Here is a 17,670-nt window from a genome sequence, read left to right on the forward strand (position 1 = left end):
GCTGTAGTGACATTCGCTTCACCTATATAGGCGCTCTGACATCAGTTCTTTACTTTCCACGCTAGTCAGCGCAGATCTTTGTGGAGCGCTACCCTCCGTCACTTTTTGACTGGCTTTTTTCGACATTTTGTCGACCCCCTTTTTGATGTGTAGGTTTTTTCCATCTTGACCAAAAAGACTTCTGGTTTCCAACCGTGTGACACCTGTCAATGCACCATGTCAGTTACGGACTCACACCTGATTTGCCTTTGGTGCCTGGAGCATGACCACCACTGGAAGTCGTGCTCTGACTGCCGGGCCATGGCTCCAGAAGCTTTGAGGGAGTGCTCCCTAAAGGTGCTTGTGGTACCGTGCACTGTACCACATCGCTCTCTTCAGAGGTCTTGTTCACGGTCCCAGTCGAGAGGAAGGTCCGGACACCGCTCCGGGAGTCCCAAGTGTTAGTCCTCCCACTCAGTCATCGTGTAGGTCAGGTAAGAGGCACAAAAACATAAGAAGTCGAAGTGTGCTTCGACTTCTCTCCAGCCAACGGAGGAGTCTCGGCATTCTAGGCCTCATTCTTCTGAATCTTCACCTGGGTCGGCTCCGTGCTTACCCGCCTTTCCAAGAGCCGGAGTGTCCCCCGCCCAACTTAAGGAATTTTATGATGCCATGTGTCTCATATTTGGGTGACGTGACCCTACTGGTGTGCCTTTGGGCCCTGGAAACACTCAGGAAGCTCCACTGGGTCCTGCGCCGGCCAGACCAATGCCATTCATGCCATTGCATCCTTCCCCAGATCTGACACAGAGACTCTTGACGCTTTCCGGCGCTCCCCAGTGGTGCCAGCCCCATTCTAATCCCCGACGACCCAGAACCGGATCAGCGTCTAGCAATACCGACAGAACCCTTAGGTCCTAGGTCATTTCTTCATCCTTATTCTGTAGAGCTTGGAATTGAGGAATATTGAGGGGTTGCTGGACCCTTCACAAGAACAGCCTTATGAAGAAATGGGCTTTTATGAGGAATTGGGTGAGGCCAGTGGACTAGATACCTCTCCAGATTCTGGCCTGCGTTTTCCCTCTACCGTGGCTACAGAGGAGGGAGCATCATATGCTATGGGGGTGCAACGGGCAGCTGAGGTCCAGGGCCTTCAGCTCACTTCTGTGGTGGTCAAGACGAATATCCTGACAGAGCCTTTGCAGCCAAGTGTCTCCTCTTTGGTTTGCTTGCTGCTCTTCAACGAGGCCTTAACTGATATCCTACTGGAAACATGGCCCAAGACCAGCACAGGGGCTCCTGTGAATAGTACAATCGCCTACTGCCATCACGCTGTACCGGGTGACCCGAATTTCCTCACCAGCTACCCTACCCCAGAGAGCTTGGTGGTCCAAGCCTCTACCTCCCTCGGTGGACTGTATGATCTAATCCCGCAGCCTCGCGGGGAATCACAATGCGGTCGTTATCACGACCGCATTGTGATTCCGCATACCTTTACTCTGCAAGTCGTAACAACGACTTGCGAAGGGGGGGGGGGGCGCTGGAAGTTGGAATAGTATAATTTACTATTCCTTTTGTTTTTTTAAAATTATTTTTATTAGATTTTTGTCCGATTTTACGCAAGAAGAGCAGAGCAGAAAGCAACAGATGATACATAAAAACATAATAAAATGCCACATCATGAAAATACATATATGAGAAATACAAAAAAGGAATGATCAAGCATTTTCCCCTTGAATCCAATCCATAACTGGTCCCCAGATCTTCATTCCCATGGTCCTTTTTTTCCGGCCCTTAGTCCTATATATAGCCGCTTCCAAATTATACATAGCTAACAGGTGAGCACACCATGTCTCAAAGGACGGGGGAGTAGGACTAATCCAGTCATGCGTAATACAAGCACGTATTCGCGCCATACAAATTAACAAAAAGCTTTTCCTAGCTTCAGAAACTATATCTGACGTTACACCTATCAATACCAGCTCCCCGTTATAATGACTGTTGACCCCAACAGTACACCCAAAAATTGCTTGATAGAAGAAAATACATTTGTCAATTTTGGAAACAAGAAAAACATATGTGGTGCATCAGCTGTGACTTGGGTCAGGCGGCCAGAGGTCGGGTCATACCCCCACCCTCCCTGCAGCCTAAGCTTCCAAACCTTCCTAGTTTTGCCCTTCCAGTTCATGGGAGGTCAGTTGGTGGCAGGATCACCCATCACCTCTACAACTAGCAGAACATCACTTCGGATAGGTGGGTTCTCCCACTAATCCGAAGGGGCTTCTCCTTCCCCTTCAAGATTACCCTTCCCTCCATGACTCCATCTTATGACCGGATGACGGAGGTTTACCTAACTTTGCTTCAGGAGGATATTCAGGCTATGATACTGATGTTTCAGCCTCTATCCTGAATTTTACTGAGAATGACTCAAAGGCTGCTGGACATCCTGCTAGTGACACATGCCAGATGGCTTATGCAGGCTCTGTAGTGGGCCTTGTAGTTCCAGTGGGTGCAGCATCAGGGGAATCTCTCCGACATGGCCCAGATCTCTGAGGGAATTGCACAGGACCTGCAATGGTAACTGACCCACGGCGATTGTGTCAGAGGCAGACCTCTCTCCCGTCCCCCAACAGATCACACAGTAGTGATAGATGCATCACTCCTGGGATGGGGCGGCCATCTGGGAGATGTGGAGATCAAGGACTCTGGTCTCCGGCGTAATCTGGACTCCACATCAGCTTACTGGAGCTCCAAGTGATTCATTTGGTATTGAAAGCTTTTCTTCCTTCATTCAAGGGAAAGCTTGTTCAGGTGTTCACAGGCAACACCACCGCCATGCGGTACTGCAACAAACCGGGCAGTGTGGGGTCGTGGACCGTTTGGCAAGAGGCCCTGTATCTTTGAACATGGCTGGAACAGCTGGGCATATCCCTGGTGTTTAAAACCCCTTGTAAGTTCTATGAATGCCTGGGTGGACGAACTCAGCCATCAATGCCTAGCGGATCATGAATGGTGGCTCCATCCGGAGGTGGCGCAAGGTCTCTTTCAATAGTGACAAGAGCCTTGGTTAGATCTGTTTGCCTCCTCCTAGAACGCTCAATGTCTGTCGTTTTTCGCACTGGGGTTTCCAAGCGGCTCTTGCTCTGAGATGCTTTTCCTCTTGAGTGGAACTCCTTTCCGCCTGTAACACTCCTGTCCAGAGTGCTCAAGAAGATCAGGACCGACTGGGCCCAAGTCATTTGTGTGTCTGGACTGGGCACGGAGAGTCTGGTATCTCAAGCTTCTCCAATTGAGCTTTAATCTTCCGACCAGGCCGCCTTTTCTGGAGGATCTTCTGTCCCAGCAGCAGAGGAGGGTCCTCCTCCCAAACCTGTCAACTCTACTCCTTCTTATGTGGAGTTTCAGCAGCGGCAGTTGACAGCATTTTACCTTTTTCCCGAAGTTTGCAAGGTTATTTTGGTGGCCAGGCGGCTTTCCACCAGGACTGTGTATGCCTGCAGGTGGAAAAAAATGGTAACATATACAGAAAGCTCTATTGATCCTCTTTCTGCTCCCTTTTCTCAAGTTTTGCTTTTTATAATGAACCTTGCCCAGCAGGGCTGTCCAACTGGCACTCTCAAAGGGTACCTTTCGGCCCGGTCTGCCTTCCTGAGGTTGCCAGACCAACCCTCATTATTGAAGTGTGCTTCATTCAAACCTCTGCACAACTGCCCCCCTCCTGCTGCTTACCATCAGAACTGCCTTTTTTGTGGCAATCACATCTGCCAGGAGTGTGAGCAAATTGCGGGCTTTGTCATACAAGCCTCCTAACCTGACAGACTGGTGCTTCGCACTAGGGCCTCTTTCCTCTTGACAGTGGTAACGCCATTCCATGCGAGGCAATCTGTCACCGTGCCCACTTTCTCGCGCATCCTTTTAAAGAAGAGGAGCAACTCCACCATCTGGACCTGAAAAGAGCTTTGTTGTTCTCCCTTGACCGAACTAAAGAGTTCTGGGTGGACACCCAACTCTTCGTGGGGTATGTTGGAATGAAGAAAGGTCTGGAGGTGCAGAAGAGGACTATCTCGCAATAGATCATCCTCTGCATCAAAATCTGCAACGCTTTGGCCAAAAAGCAGCCTCCTGAAGACTCACTCCACCAAATCTAAGGCTGCTACCACGGTGTTGCAACATGGAGTTCCAGTCCTAGACATTTGTCAGGCAGCAGCTTGGGCATGCCAGCACACGTTTCCCAAGCACTACTGCATGGACAGTCAAGTCCGCAGGGATGGCCTTTTTGGCCGCTCTGTTCTGCAGGACTTCCTAGTATAAACTTTTCCGCAGTCCCTCCTCTGGGGATGATATTGCTTGGGTATCTATTCAAAGCTAAGGAATCTGCAGCTAGATGTCTCTATCAGATGAAGAAGTTTGTTACATTCAGTAACGCCTTATCTGGTATAGACATGATGTAGCCGCAGATTTCTTACTGACTCACCCTTCCTCCCCGCACTGTAGACAGGTTTCTAGGGTCAGGACTGATCCCTTTTCAGGGCCCTAGTTGATCAGAAACACCATCGTCCATGCATGTCATGGCTCCACGCTCCTAGCATGTAAACTCATGAAAAGTACTTACGTCAGCGTGATGCGTTGGTGCCTATATAGGTGACGCTGATGTCACTATGCGCTGACATCACGCAGGGCCGACTGACTCCACCTACGGGTGCACAGGGGTATTGCTCAAAGAAAAATCATCCGGATCATGTTTCACGCCTCGGAAATTCAAAGGTAAGGAATCTACGGCTGGATCATGTCTCTACCAGATAAGGCATTATCAAAGGTAAGTAATTTGTCCATTACGAACCAGGTCACTAAATGGCCAAATTACCATATCATTCTTACAATGCGTGAATCAGGTTGGTTAGTCACTATATTAAATATATTGTTGCTGCAAGACAAAACAATTCTAAATCAAGGAGCAACAAGAAGTGTCTTTATCTAGGCTTGTTTATCTTTGCTTTTTGTACTGTTTTGCTGATTGGTGCTGGGCAGCTTGACCTTACGGCTACATATGCATGGTCCTGTTTCTAAAAGTTTAAGGTATATTTCAATATCATTTGACATCTTGAGGGTTTGGGTTAACTGAAAATGGGAAGTACATTCGAAATTGTTCTGAAAAGGGACCCTGAAAGTAGGTCATGTGCATGTCCCAAAAATTCTTAAGATGGCTGTGAATACACGAGTATTAAGAACTCATATTTGAGCTATTAAAACACTGCAAGGATATAAAGAAAAAGTGCAAATCTATCTTGGATGGAAGAAGTATGAGAAGTAAGGGGTCATAGTGTGCCTAAAAGTGGTGCTGCTAATTTCAGGAGGGTATTGGGTTATGATGCTGTGTGAGGGTAGTATGTTTTTACTAACACTGCTCATCTATTTAGCAACGGTACAAAGAACTGTGAAGGGAAATACAAAATAGAAAGATTTGGTGCCATGATGCATTTTGTGTTTTTTCTTTAAGCAGCCGCAAAAGCATACACAGGATACGGTTCCGAGGCTGCAGATTTCTTCCGATTTCACCTGGGACGTCAGTTTGAACACCTTAAAGGTTGCCCAGCCAGACGAGAGAGAAGCAGAAAACTCAGACAGCGACGAGGATGAAGAACAACAATCCAAGGTGCATTGGTTAACAAATAGATTACAGTATTGATGTTATTTAACCACGATTTGCATGTTTTTCTTCTTGCTTTGAATCCGATAAGTTGATGTAAAACTACCACCACAGTTTGTTTGGATTTAGACTTCTGCATCTTTTTGCAATGAAATGTTCATCTTAGGGGTCAGTGTAGAGGTGGTCTTACATAATTAAAAAAAAGGTTAATTGCTTATATCTTGTCTGACATCTTCACTCGTTTTTGAGTGTATTTACCTTCTTTTTTCAAAGTGCAAGGAAGAAAAGCATTGATGTCTCTGTTTAAGAAATGAAAGTAGTACGTTTGAACTATCAAAGCGGCAAAGATTATGACAATATAAACCCTAGAAGAAAATCAAGATTTCGAACAATTGTACCATTAAGACAGTGGCACTTGGAGTAATAGTAGTTGGAGAAAATGCAGTTTCATTACAAACATCATGCCAGGGCTCAATGCCAATGCTAGGATCAGTAATGTATTGTGTTCTAAAAGTTTATCTTTATACATTTAAGCTAATTTTCCCTACGAGGTGTTGACTCAGGCAACATAAATAGAGCTACTTGTATGTCCTAGATCGTTCCCATTCTCAACATTGCAGGTACTCTGCTACCAAGTGGCAAGACCAGAAAATACATTCATAGCTGTTAATTCAAAGCTCTTACAGCAGCTCTTACAGCAGCCTGTCCTCTTTGGGTGTGGTGATGCAAGCCTACTGTATCAAGTGGTTGAGTAGTCTTCCTGAACTGCATACTTTCTCTCAGTTCTAGTATGACCAGGTATGCCAATCCCCAGACTCCTTCTGAAATCTTTTTGGAGGTTTCACCTCCATTACTGTACAGGTGGTAGTTGAGGTCGAGGGCACCCACATGCTCAGGTATGAACAACCTCACATCACAGTGAAGCAGTAGAGGTGTGTCCTCCCAGTGTTTGGCACGCCATCCTTCTCCCCTGAAACACAAAAGATGAAAAGAAGCAAATGCACCAAACCCTGGCGACACAACCACATCAGTTTAGTTGAGAATATGCCCCAACTCCAAAGGTGCACACCACTCAGGTATATATGACTGTGTCACACTCAGATGTCCCATTTTTTGGGAAGAAGAGGGGTGCTGGTTTCTTAAGTACAATTTCAGGGCCCACATGGGTCAGTCTCCCTCTGTAAAATCAGCCCGTTTCCTAAAGACTCTGTCTCTTCTGCGTTCAATGCAGGCTGCCTGTTTCTTTTTCCTTCTGTTCAATTCATCTCCATGACAGACAGGTGAGGCTCATGTGACCAGGAGCAGCTGGATCGTGAGTTACCAAACTGTACACAGGTCCCCTGGAATCAATATGCATGTTCTGTCTCCATGCAGCACTCGGGCTTCAGTTTTTACTTCTTCAATGCTCCTAGTGTGAAGCTGAAGGCTATGAAGTTTGTCCTGATCTCTCATCGCCCAGTGCAGCTCCCAGTAACTCTAGTGCAGCATTCCAGCAATAGCTCCCCGGTCATGGGCAAGGTTTTGTAAGTTTTGAGCTTTGAGAGGCGGCTCACCCACCAGAAGATGAGGACATATACTGTGTAACCCTATCAGAGCCTGTCCTGGCCTTCCAGGCCCAAGTCTTTAGGAAAGCTCTAAATATCTGAGAAAGGTGTTTTCTGAGGGAGCAATGTCAAACGCCACGTAAACTAAAACCAACCTACAATACAATTTCCATTTTTTCCCTAGTATCCAGCCTTCCTTCATCTTGTTCTCTTGTTGTGAATGTTAGTACACTGAAGGGCAGTTTGTTGTCCTATGACCTGAACAAAATGGCAAAGAATCTTGTGAAATGCATAAAGTACATTTATCAGTCAGGCATGCTGTCCCTCAGGTGTGTTCTCCGTTAAATAGACAAATGCTATCAAAGCCACCTACAAGTTCTATCGTTGGCAGTTGTTTTTACTGGGACTTGTCATAGGGGGTCTAGAACCAAAACGGCTCATGTCCCAGGTCCTCATTGATACTGCCTCCAGGAAACCAGTACCGTTGTGCCCACAGTTGTGGATGACATTTTGTATCTTAAGTTAGAGTCCTCCCTTTTGATTTAAATTGTTAGTTTAGTTCCTGAATCCCCTCAATGTAAACTTGTAAACTTGGGGATTTGTAGAGCGCAATTGTTGCCCGTGGGCGTCCAAGCGCTAATGTGAGGTATTCTCCAGCATTACATGTACTCGGATCATCACAGTAAAATCACTGTGTGTACCCCTTCCAGGCTGGTTTGCCAAGACCATTTTTCCTCATGTAGCCAGCGGTGGCATTCCAGTTTTTCAAGACAGGTACCTCTTTTCTCTTTGGACCACTGACAGGAGCCTTCTCCTTCAGGATGCAATTGGCCATCAAAGGGGAAATATTTTAGATAGAAGAGCATGCCCATTTACACAGCTTTAGCAGACAGCTAGACACATCAGTGGCTTGCCTGGAAATCTGCCCCCCTCCTTGCCTCCTGCACTCCAATACCATTGTTGGATCCTAATCAGTACAAATCCATTGCTCCTTTTGTAGTAGTGAAAGTCTGTGATCTACAGTTCAAACAGCTGCTCCATTCCTGCCAACTCTGTGTCAGTCACCTTCTGAAGAATGTCTGTAGGTGGTCAAGAGTCTCCTCCTTTAAGGTAGAAGAAAAATGCACATGCTCCCCAGAAGGTGGAAGGAATACTGTCCCATTACTACCTTGCAAGGAGACAAAGGCAGAAGACACTGTCCTATTTTGGATCCATATAATCTACTTTGGTTCCTCCCTAAGATGCTGATTTGGGCTCAGCATTTGACAGTGCCACAACAGCTGAATGGTGGATCTAACTGATGCCAACACTCATTTACCAGTCCTCGAGTACTCAGGAAATGCAGCTCTCATCAGCGAAGGACAATGCCAAGTAGCTTGATCAGCCTTTTTGTGGCAGCAGAGCCTTTGCTTTTCCTTGCTGACTGATTGTCTCATCCAAATGCAGGCAAGAAAGTGCCCCAAATTCTCATTGGAGCACTCTGAGGATCGGTTTCATCAGGACTACCCTGAAAAGTAGGCTTATTGTGTGGTTACTCATGGAGTGATTTAATGATCACTTCATGATCATTTAGACAGCATCAGTCTACGTGTTCCAGTTTTTTTTCTGGTACTATGCTACCCTCTACCAAGCTTTAATGTGTTCCATGCAATCTTGACCCCCAAGTCCAGCCTTCCCTGGTTCTAACCTTGTGATTGAAAGCAAATCCTCCTAGCATTTTGGTGGGATTTTGTTCCAACTCCCATGTCGATGGCAGAGTATCAACTTTGTCCCTTAACATAAACACGTTGGAATTGAAGGCAGATTTTCTAATGTTGAATGATTTTCCTCTGCTGTTAAGTGCAAAGTGATGGTGATCCATAAAGTGTGTTCTGCAGCCCTCTTCTTTGAGAAATTGGGACCTACGTTCGGCTGCTCAATAGTTTGGGAGTTTTGTAGGCTCAATGCTGGCCAAGCTGCTATAAAAGCTACCATTATCTGATGGACGACATCATGTATTACTGATTTCTAAAACCTCTATGAAGACTGTTTCTGTCTGGTGTTCTGGAAAACACACTCAAGGCTCAATTGGTGGCCTTGTCATTCTACAGTCATGTATTTATCACTGATATATACGTTTCTCAGTGAGGGCTACTACACAAATATTTTCCTGTAATTAGTTGACCGAGACTTTCAGACCAGGAAGCTCTGCTTAACCTGTTGGCCTAGACCTTAACTTCCAGAGGCTCCTTCTCCTCCCTCTCCTCCCTTTCTCCTTCTCAGTGCTGTGCAGTTTACCCACAGAGTTAATTGAAAAAGACGAAACCTAAAAGGAGGACAAAGAATGCTAATCTTTCCCAATTAGTACTTGCATAAACTCCTTGTCAGTCAGTCGAAAAACTGTTTAAAAGAGAGACTGGTAGAGGGAGTGTATACGTGCAAAGAAGGTGAGGGAGGACCATGTTACCTCAAAGGTCTGAAATAACAGATATTTTAGCATTTTCCAGTTAGATTGCTAGTTGATAATAGGAAACAGCCTATGAAAGAAGAGTAAGATTCACCATAAAAATAAACATTATCCTTAAAACTATTGAAAAATCTTACTGATATTTGTTCCCACTGGGAAGTTTAGCAGATTTGGTCAGGCCATTGATGTTTATTTATAACTTCCTGATTTAAGAAATCTGCAGTGATGATCATGGGGTAAACAGTGCTTTTATAGATGTTTTTAAAAATGTGTCTGATTGAAGAGAACATAGTGTTCAAGGCATATGAGCTGCATATTGCACACTATGCATAGATTGCCACCTAGTGTTGGGCCCGGATGTTTGCAGTTTGTTTTGTAGAAAAACCTTTGGAAGTCACTGGATGGGTGACTCCTCCTTTGGATGATACTGCGCATGGTCATCGGCTCCATCCCCAGATAGTTTTTTTCCGCCACCGGGCTCGGATGTGTTTCCAGCGCTCCGTCTTGAAACCGAATTCCTTTGGCGCGCAATCCTCACCAACTTTCAGAAAATAAGTTTTGAACGCTTCTCCACTCGACGCTATTCTTCAACGTCTAATACATTGATTCTGGCCGTCGCCGACTCCAGCTCATGGAAAGGACGCCATTCAAAAAGTGTCCTCAATGTGGGTCGAAGTTTCCCCACACCGACCTTCACAAGGTGTGTAACCTCTGCCTTTCTCCGGAGCACGAGGCAAGGGACTCTTCAGCTTGTTCCTCTTTTCGCTCCAAAAAGACTATCCGGGACCGAAGAGCGAGAAGAACAATGGCTCGATCTTCATCCTCCATTCAGGACGACATCTTTGCGGAAGGCGTCGACCGCGATTCCGAACATGAAGAAGATTCGGATGTCGAGGACGTCACTCCAGCGCAACGGGTCGTAAGTAAGTCCGTCGACCCCGACCCTTCCTCGACACACCCAAAGAAGGCCCAGGTTACACCCTCGCCCTCGGGCTTGGGTGCACACCGACACTCCGCTTCAACTGCCCCACCTGCGGGCCCGGCAAAGAAGCCAATTAAGCCTTCGGCCGACTCGGGCTCGAGTCAGCCTCCCCATGGTGCCGGCGCCAACTTACCGGCACCGAAAAAGACATCAACACCGGCTACGCCGACGTCCAAACCATCGGCGACGAAACCCACAACTCCTTCGGCACCGAAACCCAGGTTGGAACCAAGCAAAGCTTCGGATTCCAAAAAACCACCGGAACCGAAAAAAGCATTGGATCCAAAGAAACAACCATATCCGAAAACAGCACCCGACCCGAAAAAACATTTGGAGCCGAAAAAGACCCCTGCTTCCGCGACAAAGGACATTGTCAAAAAACCAAAGCAAGCTGCTTCTGTGCCGAAACCTTCCATAGCACCAAAAGATCGGCCTCCGGCAAAGGACTTGTATATTCCGGACCCTGCCCAAAAGACTCTGGCTAAGGACCCAATAACTGGACAGTTGATTTTGGCCTCAAAGAAGCGACCACTGGACAAGCCAGCTCCAGCTCCGCTTGCAACGAAGGACATGGCTACCTCGCCTTTAAGACCGCCTTCCCCTTCTCCTCCACCTATGCCATCACCACACTCTCCCATACCACAGCATTCTCCTACACCCTCTCATACAGATGATAGTTCTGATGATATGGGGGGGGGGGTAACATGCCTGATCCAGACACACCTACAGGATCCCCTGACCCATGGGTTGATTACACCACTCGAGATGTCCCAAATGTCCCTCAGGAGGACTTATACCCATCACGGCCTACCCCACCTGAAAACACTATAGGGTTTAACTAACTAATACACAGGGCTGCACAATATCACAGACCCTGTAGACGAAGACTTCCTCATGGATACCTTTGATAACACACAAAGGTCAGCATCCATCTTACCAATTCTCAAAGGAGTAATTAAACACGCTGCTGAAGTCTTCGAAGACCCAGTCAGAACTAGAATCATTAATCCTCGTATAGAGAAGAAATATAAAGCCGCCCCTTCAGACCCAGAATACATTAAGGGGCCAGTGCCACTAGACTCACTTGTCGCTTCCAACGCACGCAAGAGAGCTAACTCGCAAACATCAGGTGATGCTGCCCCACCAGATAAGGAGTCTAAGTTATTAGACGCATCAGGGAAAAGAACTGCGTCTCAAGCAGCAAACATCTGCCGTATCGCCAACACACAAGCATTGCTAGCCAGATATGATAGAGCACATTATGCCGAATTAGAGTCAATAATGAGACACCTCCCTGATAAGTACAAAGATGGGGCACATGAACTCATCCAAGAGGGTAAAAACAATACAAATACCTCCATTAGATGTGCCCTTGACGCAGCTGATACTGCGTCTAGAGCAGTTAACACCAGCGTCTTGCTATGCAGACATGCCTGGCTGCGTATATCAGGAGTCAAACCTGAGGTACAAAATGCCATTCTAAATCAACTTTTCGATGAGCAACACCTATTTGGACCCAACGTAGTTGTATCTCTTGAAAAAATGAAAAAAGATACAGACACCGCCAAATGTATGGGAGCCCTGCAGTCGCAGGCTCCCAGACGTTCATTTCGTCGCTCATCCTATAGAGGTGCCACCAGAGGATATTCCTCAGACACAGCCTCCGCCTCATACAAAGCCCCCACACAATCCACTTACGGCAAGGGCTACCAAAGGGGCGGGTACAGGGGTAACAATAACAAAGGCAGAGGTAAAAAATAACCATTCCCGCTCTGCCTCCACCCCTGCCCAATGACTCGCTTCCCCATCCCCTGCCCCACTCCACTCTGGTCGGGGGAAGACTCGAACAGTACCTGCCAGCCTGGGAAAACATAACATCAGACAGGTGGGTGTTACTAATTATTCAATCAGGTTACAGTCTGGAACTACAATCTACCCCCCCCCCCCCCCCCCCAAACAAACCACCCAGGCAGCGTCCAATGTCACAGGAACATTTAACATTGCTCAGACAAGCGGTAATGTCCCTCCTGCAGAAAAATGCAATAGAGATAGTTCCAGAGCACCAGAAAAACAAAGGAGTATACTCACTGTATTTCCTAATACCAAAAAAGGACGGATCTCCAAGACCCATCCTAGACCTCAGACCTCTAAACATTTACATTCAGTCGGACCATTTTCATATGGTCACACTTCAACAGGTCCTTCCACTACTGGGACTAAACGACTTCCTTGCCATCCACGCAGCGCACAGAAAATATCTCAGATTTGTGCTAGACGGGCAGCACTACCAGTTCAAAGTGCTCCCATTCGAAGTCACAACAGCGCCAAGGGTGTTTACCAAATGCCTGGCAGTGGTAGCAGCACACTTAAGAAGACAACACATTCAAGTCTTCCCATATCTGGACGACTGGCTCATAAAAGCCAGCTCATACAGCCAGTGTGTACAACACACTCCTGCTACCATTCAACTCACGACTTGGGATTCACAGTAAATCACACCAAGTCGCATCTACAACCCTCACATATACAACAGTATCTCGGCGCTACAATAAACACACAGCTAACACTAGCGTATCCCTCTCCAGCAAGGATAACAAGTGTACAAACTCTTCTAACAAAATTCAAGCCGCAACACACACTACCAGCTCGAGTGTTCATGCAGCTCATAGGAATGATTGCATCTTGCATATTCATAGTTCCTCACGCAAGATTGCAAATGCGTCCACTTCAAGAGCGCCAAGCACACCAATGGAACCTGGCTCAAGGTCAACTAACAGAGCTAGTGTTGGTGGATGGTGGGACTCATCGTTCTCTGCAATGGTGGAACACCAAAAATCTTTCCAAAGTGCAACCGTTTCTAGAGCCAGTTCCTCAAGTAGTCTTAACAGCGGACGCATCGCTCTCCGGCTGGGGAGCTCAAGTCCTGCATCCCACCACGCAAGGCAGGTGGACACCGCTACAAAAGCTACTCCACATCAAACCACCTAGAGTTACTAGCTGTGTTTCTAGCCCTAAAAGCTTTTCAAACTCAAGTGTCAGGCAAAGCTGTCCTAGTCCGCACAGACAATATGACAGCTATGTACTACATAAACAAACAGGGAGGGACACACTCTCTGCAGCTCTCTCAGTTAACACAGCAGATATGGAGATGGGCTATACCACTAAACATCTTCCTATTAGCCCAACATGTCCCAGGAGTACAAAACACCATGGCAGATCTGCTAAGTCGACAAACTCAGCAAATCCACGAGTGGGAACTTCATCCGTTCTTTCAAATGTGGGGACATCCTCCGATAGACCTCTTTGCCACCCATGAAAACGCAAAATGCCCAAGCTTTGCCACCAGATACCCACACCCATTGTCCAAAGGCAATGCGATATGGATGAACTGGTCAAAACTATTTGCGTACGCTTTTCCTCCTCTCCCACTAATTCCATTAGTGGTGCGCAAACTACAGCAACGTTCCCTAACGCTCATTCTGATCGCTCCAACTTGGGCCAGACAACCGTGGTACACCACGCTGTTGCAAATGTCTGTAGTACCACACCAAAAACGAAACCTATCTCCACGCCTATTAACGCAGAACTGTGGAGAGATCAGGCACCCGGACCCAGCTCAGCTCAACCTAGCGATCTGGCTCCTGAGGTCATAGAGTTTGGTTACCTCAACCTTCCCCCAGACTGTATGAACGTTATCAAGGAAGCTAGACGCCACACCACTAGAGCATGTTACGCTGCTAAGTGGAAAAGATTTGTCGTATACTGCCAAAAACAACCAAATTGATCCTCTAGATGTGTCTATTCAACACATCATTGGATATTTACTGCACCTTCAGTAGTGTAACTTAGCCTACACATCTATCAGGTTACACCTTGCAGCTATTGCGGCACACTTGCAAAATAGACAACAACTATCTCTTTTTAGAGTGCCAGCTATTAAAGCTTTCATGGAAGGACTCAAAAGAACAATTCCTCCCAGAACCCCACCGCACCAGTGTGGAATCTAAATGTAGTTCTCACAAGGTTAATGGGACCTCCCTTCGAACCATTACATAAATGCGAATGGCAATTTCTAACCTGGAAAGCAGCTTTCCTAGTAGCCATTACCTCTCTCAGAAGGGTTAGGGAACTACAAGCATTTACCATTCAGGAACCCTTTTTGCAAATGCATCATAACAAGGTGGTTCTTCGTACAAATCCAAAATGTCTCCCAAAAGTCATTTCCCCGTTTCATCTAAATCAATCTGTTGAGCTGCCTGTGTTTTTCTCGCAGCCTCAAACAGTCGCAGAAAGAGCTCTACACACTTTAGATGTCAAGAGAGCATTACTATACTACATTGAAAGAACACAAACCTTTCGTAAGACAAAACAACTTTGTGTCTTTCTCACCGCTACATAAAGGCAATCCCATTTCAAAGTCAGGGATCGCTAGGTGGATTGTTAAATGCATACAAATAGGTTATCAAAAAGCAAAACTCACATTAACAATCCTACCAAAAGCCCATTCTACCAGGAAAATAGGGGCTTCAATGGCATTCTTAGGGAACATTCCCCTAGATGACATATGCAAAGCAGCCACATGGGCTACACCGCACACATTCACAAAGCATTACTGTGTAGATGTGCAAACTAAGCAACAAGCTACTGTGGGCCAGGCTGTACTAAAAACTGTTTCAAACCACTGCAACAGATACGGGTGGTCGCCGCTAGGTGTGGGAACTGCTGGGTAATCTATGCATAGTGTGCAATCTGCAGCTCAAATGCCTCGAACGGAAAATGTTACTTACCAGTATGCATCTGTTCTTGGCATGTAGAGCTGCAGAATTGCACACGCCCACCCGCCTCCCCGGCTACCTTTATCTGTTCCAGTATTATCCTACTTAGACACATATCGCATGGACATCACTATCTCTTATACAGCTCCATCACTTCCCTAATGGCGAAAAACAATCTGGGGATGGAGCCGATGACCATGCGCAGTATCATCCAAAGGAGGAGTCGCCTATCCCGTGACTTCCAAAGACTTTTCTACAAAACAAACTGCAAACATCCGGGCCCAACACTAGCTGGCAATCTATGCATACTGTGCAACTCTGTAGCTCTACATGCCAAGAACAGATGCATACTGGTAAATAGCATTTTCCTTATTCCATACTGAATCGCGTTGGGGAAGGTCTCCGGGTAATGCAATGGGAAAGGGGGCCACAGGAAAGGACTGAACTTTATTGAACCTTTAATTAAGAAAAGTCTGAAGTTAAATTTAGCTACTACGGTATCTTAGGGGTGTCTGGGTTGGGTATTAGCCGTACGTTTTTGTCGTCAATTTAATAGATAATTTTGGCTTATTGTTTTATTGTTTTGCTATTATGGGGATAGGGCTTTCACGGGGGGGTTAAAGTGGCTGTGCGCTCATTTCGGGGGCGGTGGTTGGCGCTGTAGTGGAGCAAACTCAGTGGTCACACCTAGGTCATGTTTGACCTAATTGCCTGTATGGGAGTTTGGGGGGGGCGGTAGAAGGGAGGTTCTCAGGGAGGGGTCTGTTAAGGAATCAGCACAGAAAGGAATATATCAAGATGCTAGGCTATTGGAGGAATGTTATTTTTGGAGGTATGCTGGTTTCATTTGGTCATCTAGTATGTTATGTTCTATCAGCATATACAAAAAATTGTGTGGTGTGAAATCAATAAAGGATAGGTCGAGGTGCAGAGAACTTAATCATTTTACAATATGAGCTTATGGATTTTGTCAGTTAATATATGTGGACTCGACCATCAGCATAAGAGAAATAAGGTAGCGACTTGGTTGAAAACTCTTCGGCTAGATTTTCTGTGTATTCAAGAAACGCATGTAGAAGGATGTAGAGCACACATTATAGAACAACTTGGGTTCAAACATTTGGCACACATAACACAGGGATCCCGAACTCGGGGGTGGGGGGGGCAATTCTCACTTGGAGAAATGATGTTAGGGTTTATAGAAAATCAGTGGATCAATGGAGACGCTGGGCTATGATTGAATGTCTGGTATATAACCAGAAGTTTACACACTGTACAGTGTATGGCTCAACACGTGATGATCCAGAGCTGCTAGAATACTTGGATTCTATTTTAGCAATCTGGCCCGCTCCTATAATTATGTGTGGGGATTTTAACGTAAACGGACTAGGGGCACAATGGGGAGCGTCAAGAAGGAATTATTCAGGAGAAAAAAAGGTGTGGTTTGCCCTCTACTTTTGACTGTTAATTTTATGATGGAGAAAAAGAATATTGTCTGGACGAAGGTGGTTATTTGATCCTGATTATGTTACATATATGAAGAGATGGATTAAAGAATTTTGGGATTTTAATCGGGGGAGCACTAGTCTGGGTACAGTCTGGGTTTTTTTTTTAAGCGGGGGTGAGAGGGGAGACACTAAGTTATAGTTTGCGTCGTCAAAAGAAGGAGCGACTGAGGGAGCAAGAGGTGAGAGAGGAATTAAACAAGCTGGAGGAAGTGCTGGCCAGGGTTATTGGTGCAGGGGAAGCGGTGGATGGGATATTACTGTAGTTGGCCCTGAAAAAATCTGAGGCAATAGATCATTTCGCTAAAAAGGCTGCTGAGACATATCTGTCTAAAAGACAGCATTGTTATGAATTTAATGAGTGGGTTGGGCATACCTTGGATGTAAGAGCCAGGCAAAAAACATCTGCTGGGGAGATCCCCGAAATTTATTATTCTGGAAGGAAAGTTATTACAGATGCTTTTGAAATACGGGAAACGTTTAGGCTCTTCTATCAGCAGCTATATGCTGCAGGTTCAGCTATAGCTCCAGCCAGGGTTGGTGAGTACCTGGATAAGGTACCTATTAAGAAAGTAGATTGTATAGATAGGGAAGAACTCGAGAGGGTTTTCACTCAGGATGAGATTATGGGGGCCCTGCAGGATCTCCCCTCTGGGAAAGCTGCTGGCCCAGACCAGATTCCTTTAGAGTTTTATAAGATCTTTAAAGATTCTATTGAAACAGATTTCGTAGAGGTAATGATGTTAGCTCAAAAGGGCGGACCTGCTCCTGAATCCTGGGCGAATGCCGACA

At 46.1% G+C, this 17,670-nt stretch overlaps 1 protein-coding gene across 4 annotated transcripts in view; it reads left to right on the top strand.

Moving 5' to 3' along the window:
- PDCD11 (programmed cell death 11) overlaps positions 1-17,670 on the top strand; it is a 640,465-nt gene that overhangs the window by 597,620 nt on the left and 25,175 nt on the right. For 2 of the 4 annotated variants that reach the window (XM_086922722.1, XM_086922724.1), the window contains exon 31: positions 5,477-5,632. In XM_086922722.1, the coding sequence (XP_086778848.1) occupies positions 5,477-5,632 (156 nt within the window). The remainder of the gene's footprint in view (positions 1-5,476; positions 5,633-17,670) is intronic. The other 2 variants (XM_086922723.1, XM_086922725.1) reach the window with 1 other exon arrangement.

Source organism: Lissotriton vulgaris, chromosome 5, assembly GCF_964263255.1.
Source record: "Lissotriton vulgaris chromosome 5, aLisVul1.2, whole genome shotgun sequence".
Lineage (NCBI taxonomy): Eukaryota > Metazoa > Chordata > Amphibia > Caudata > Salamandridae > Lissotriton > Lissotriton vulgaris.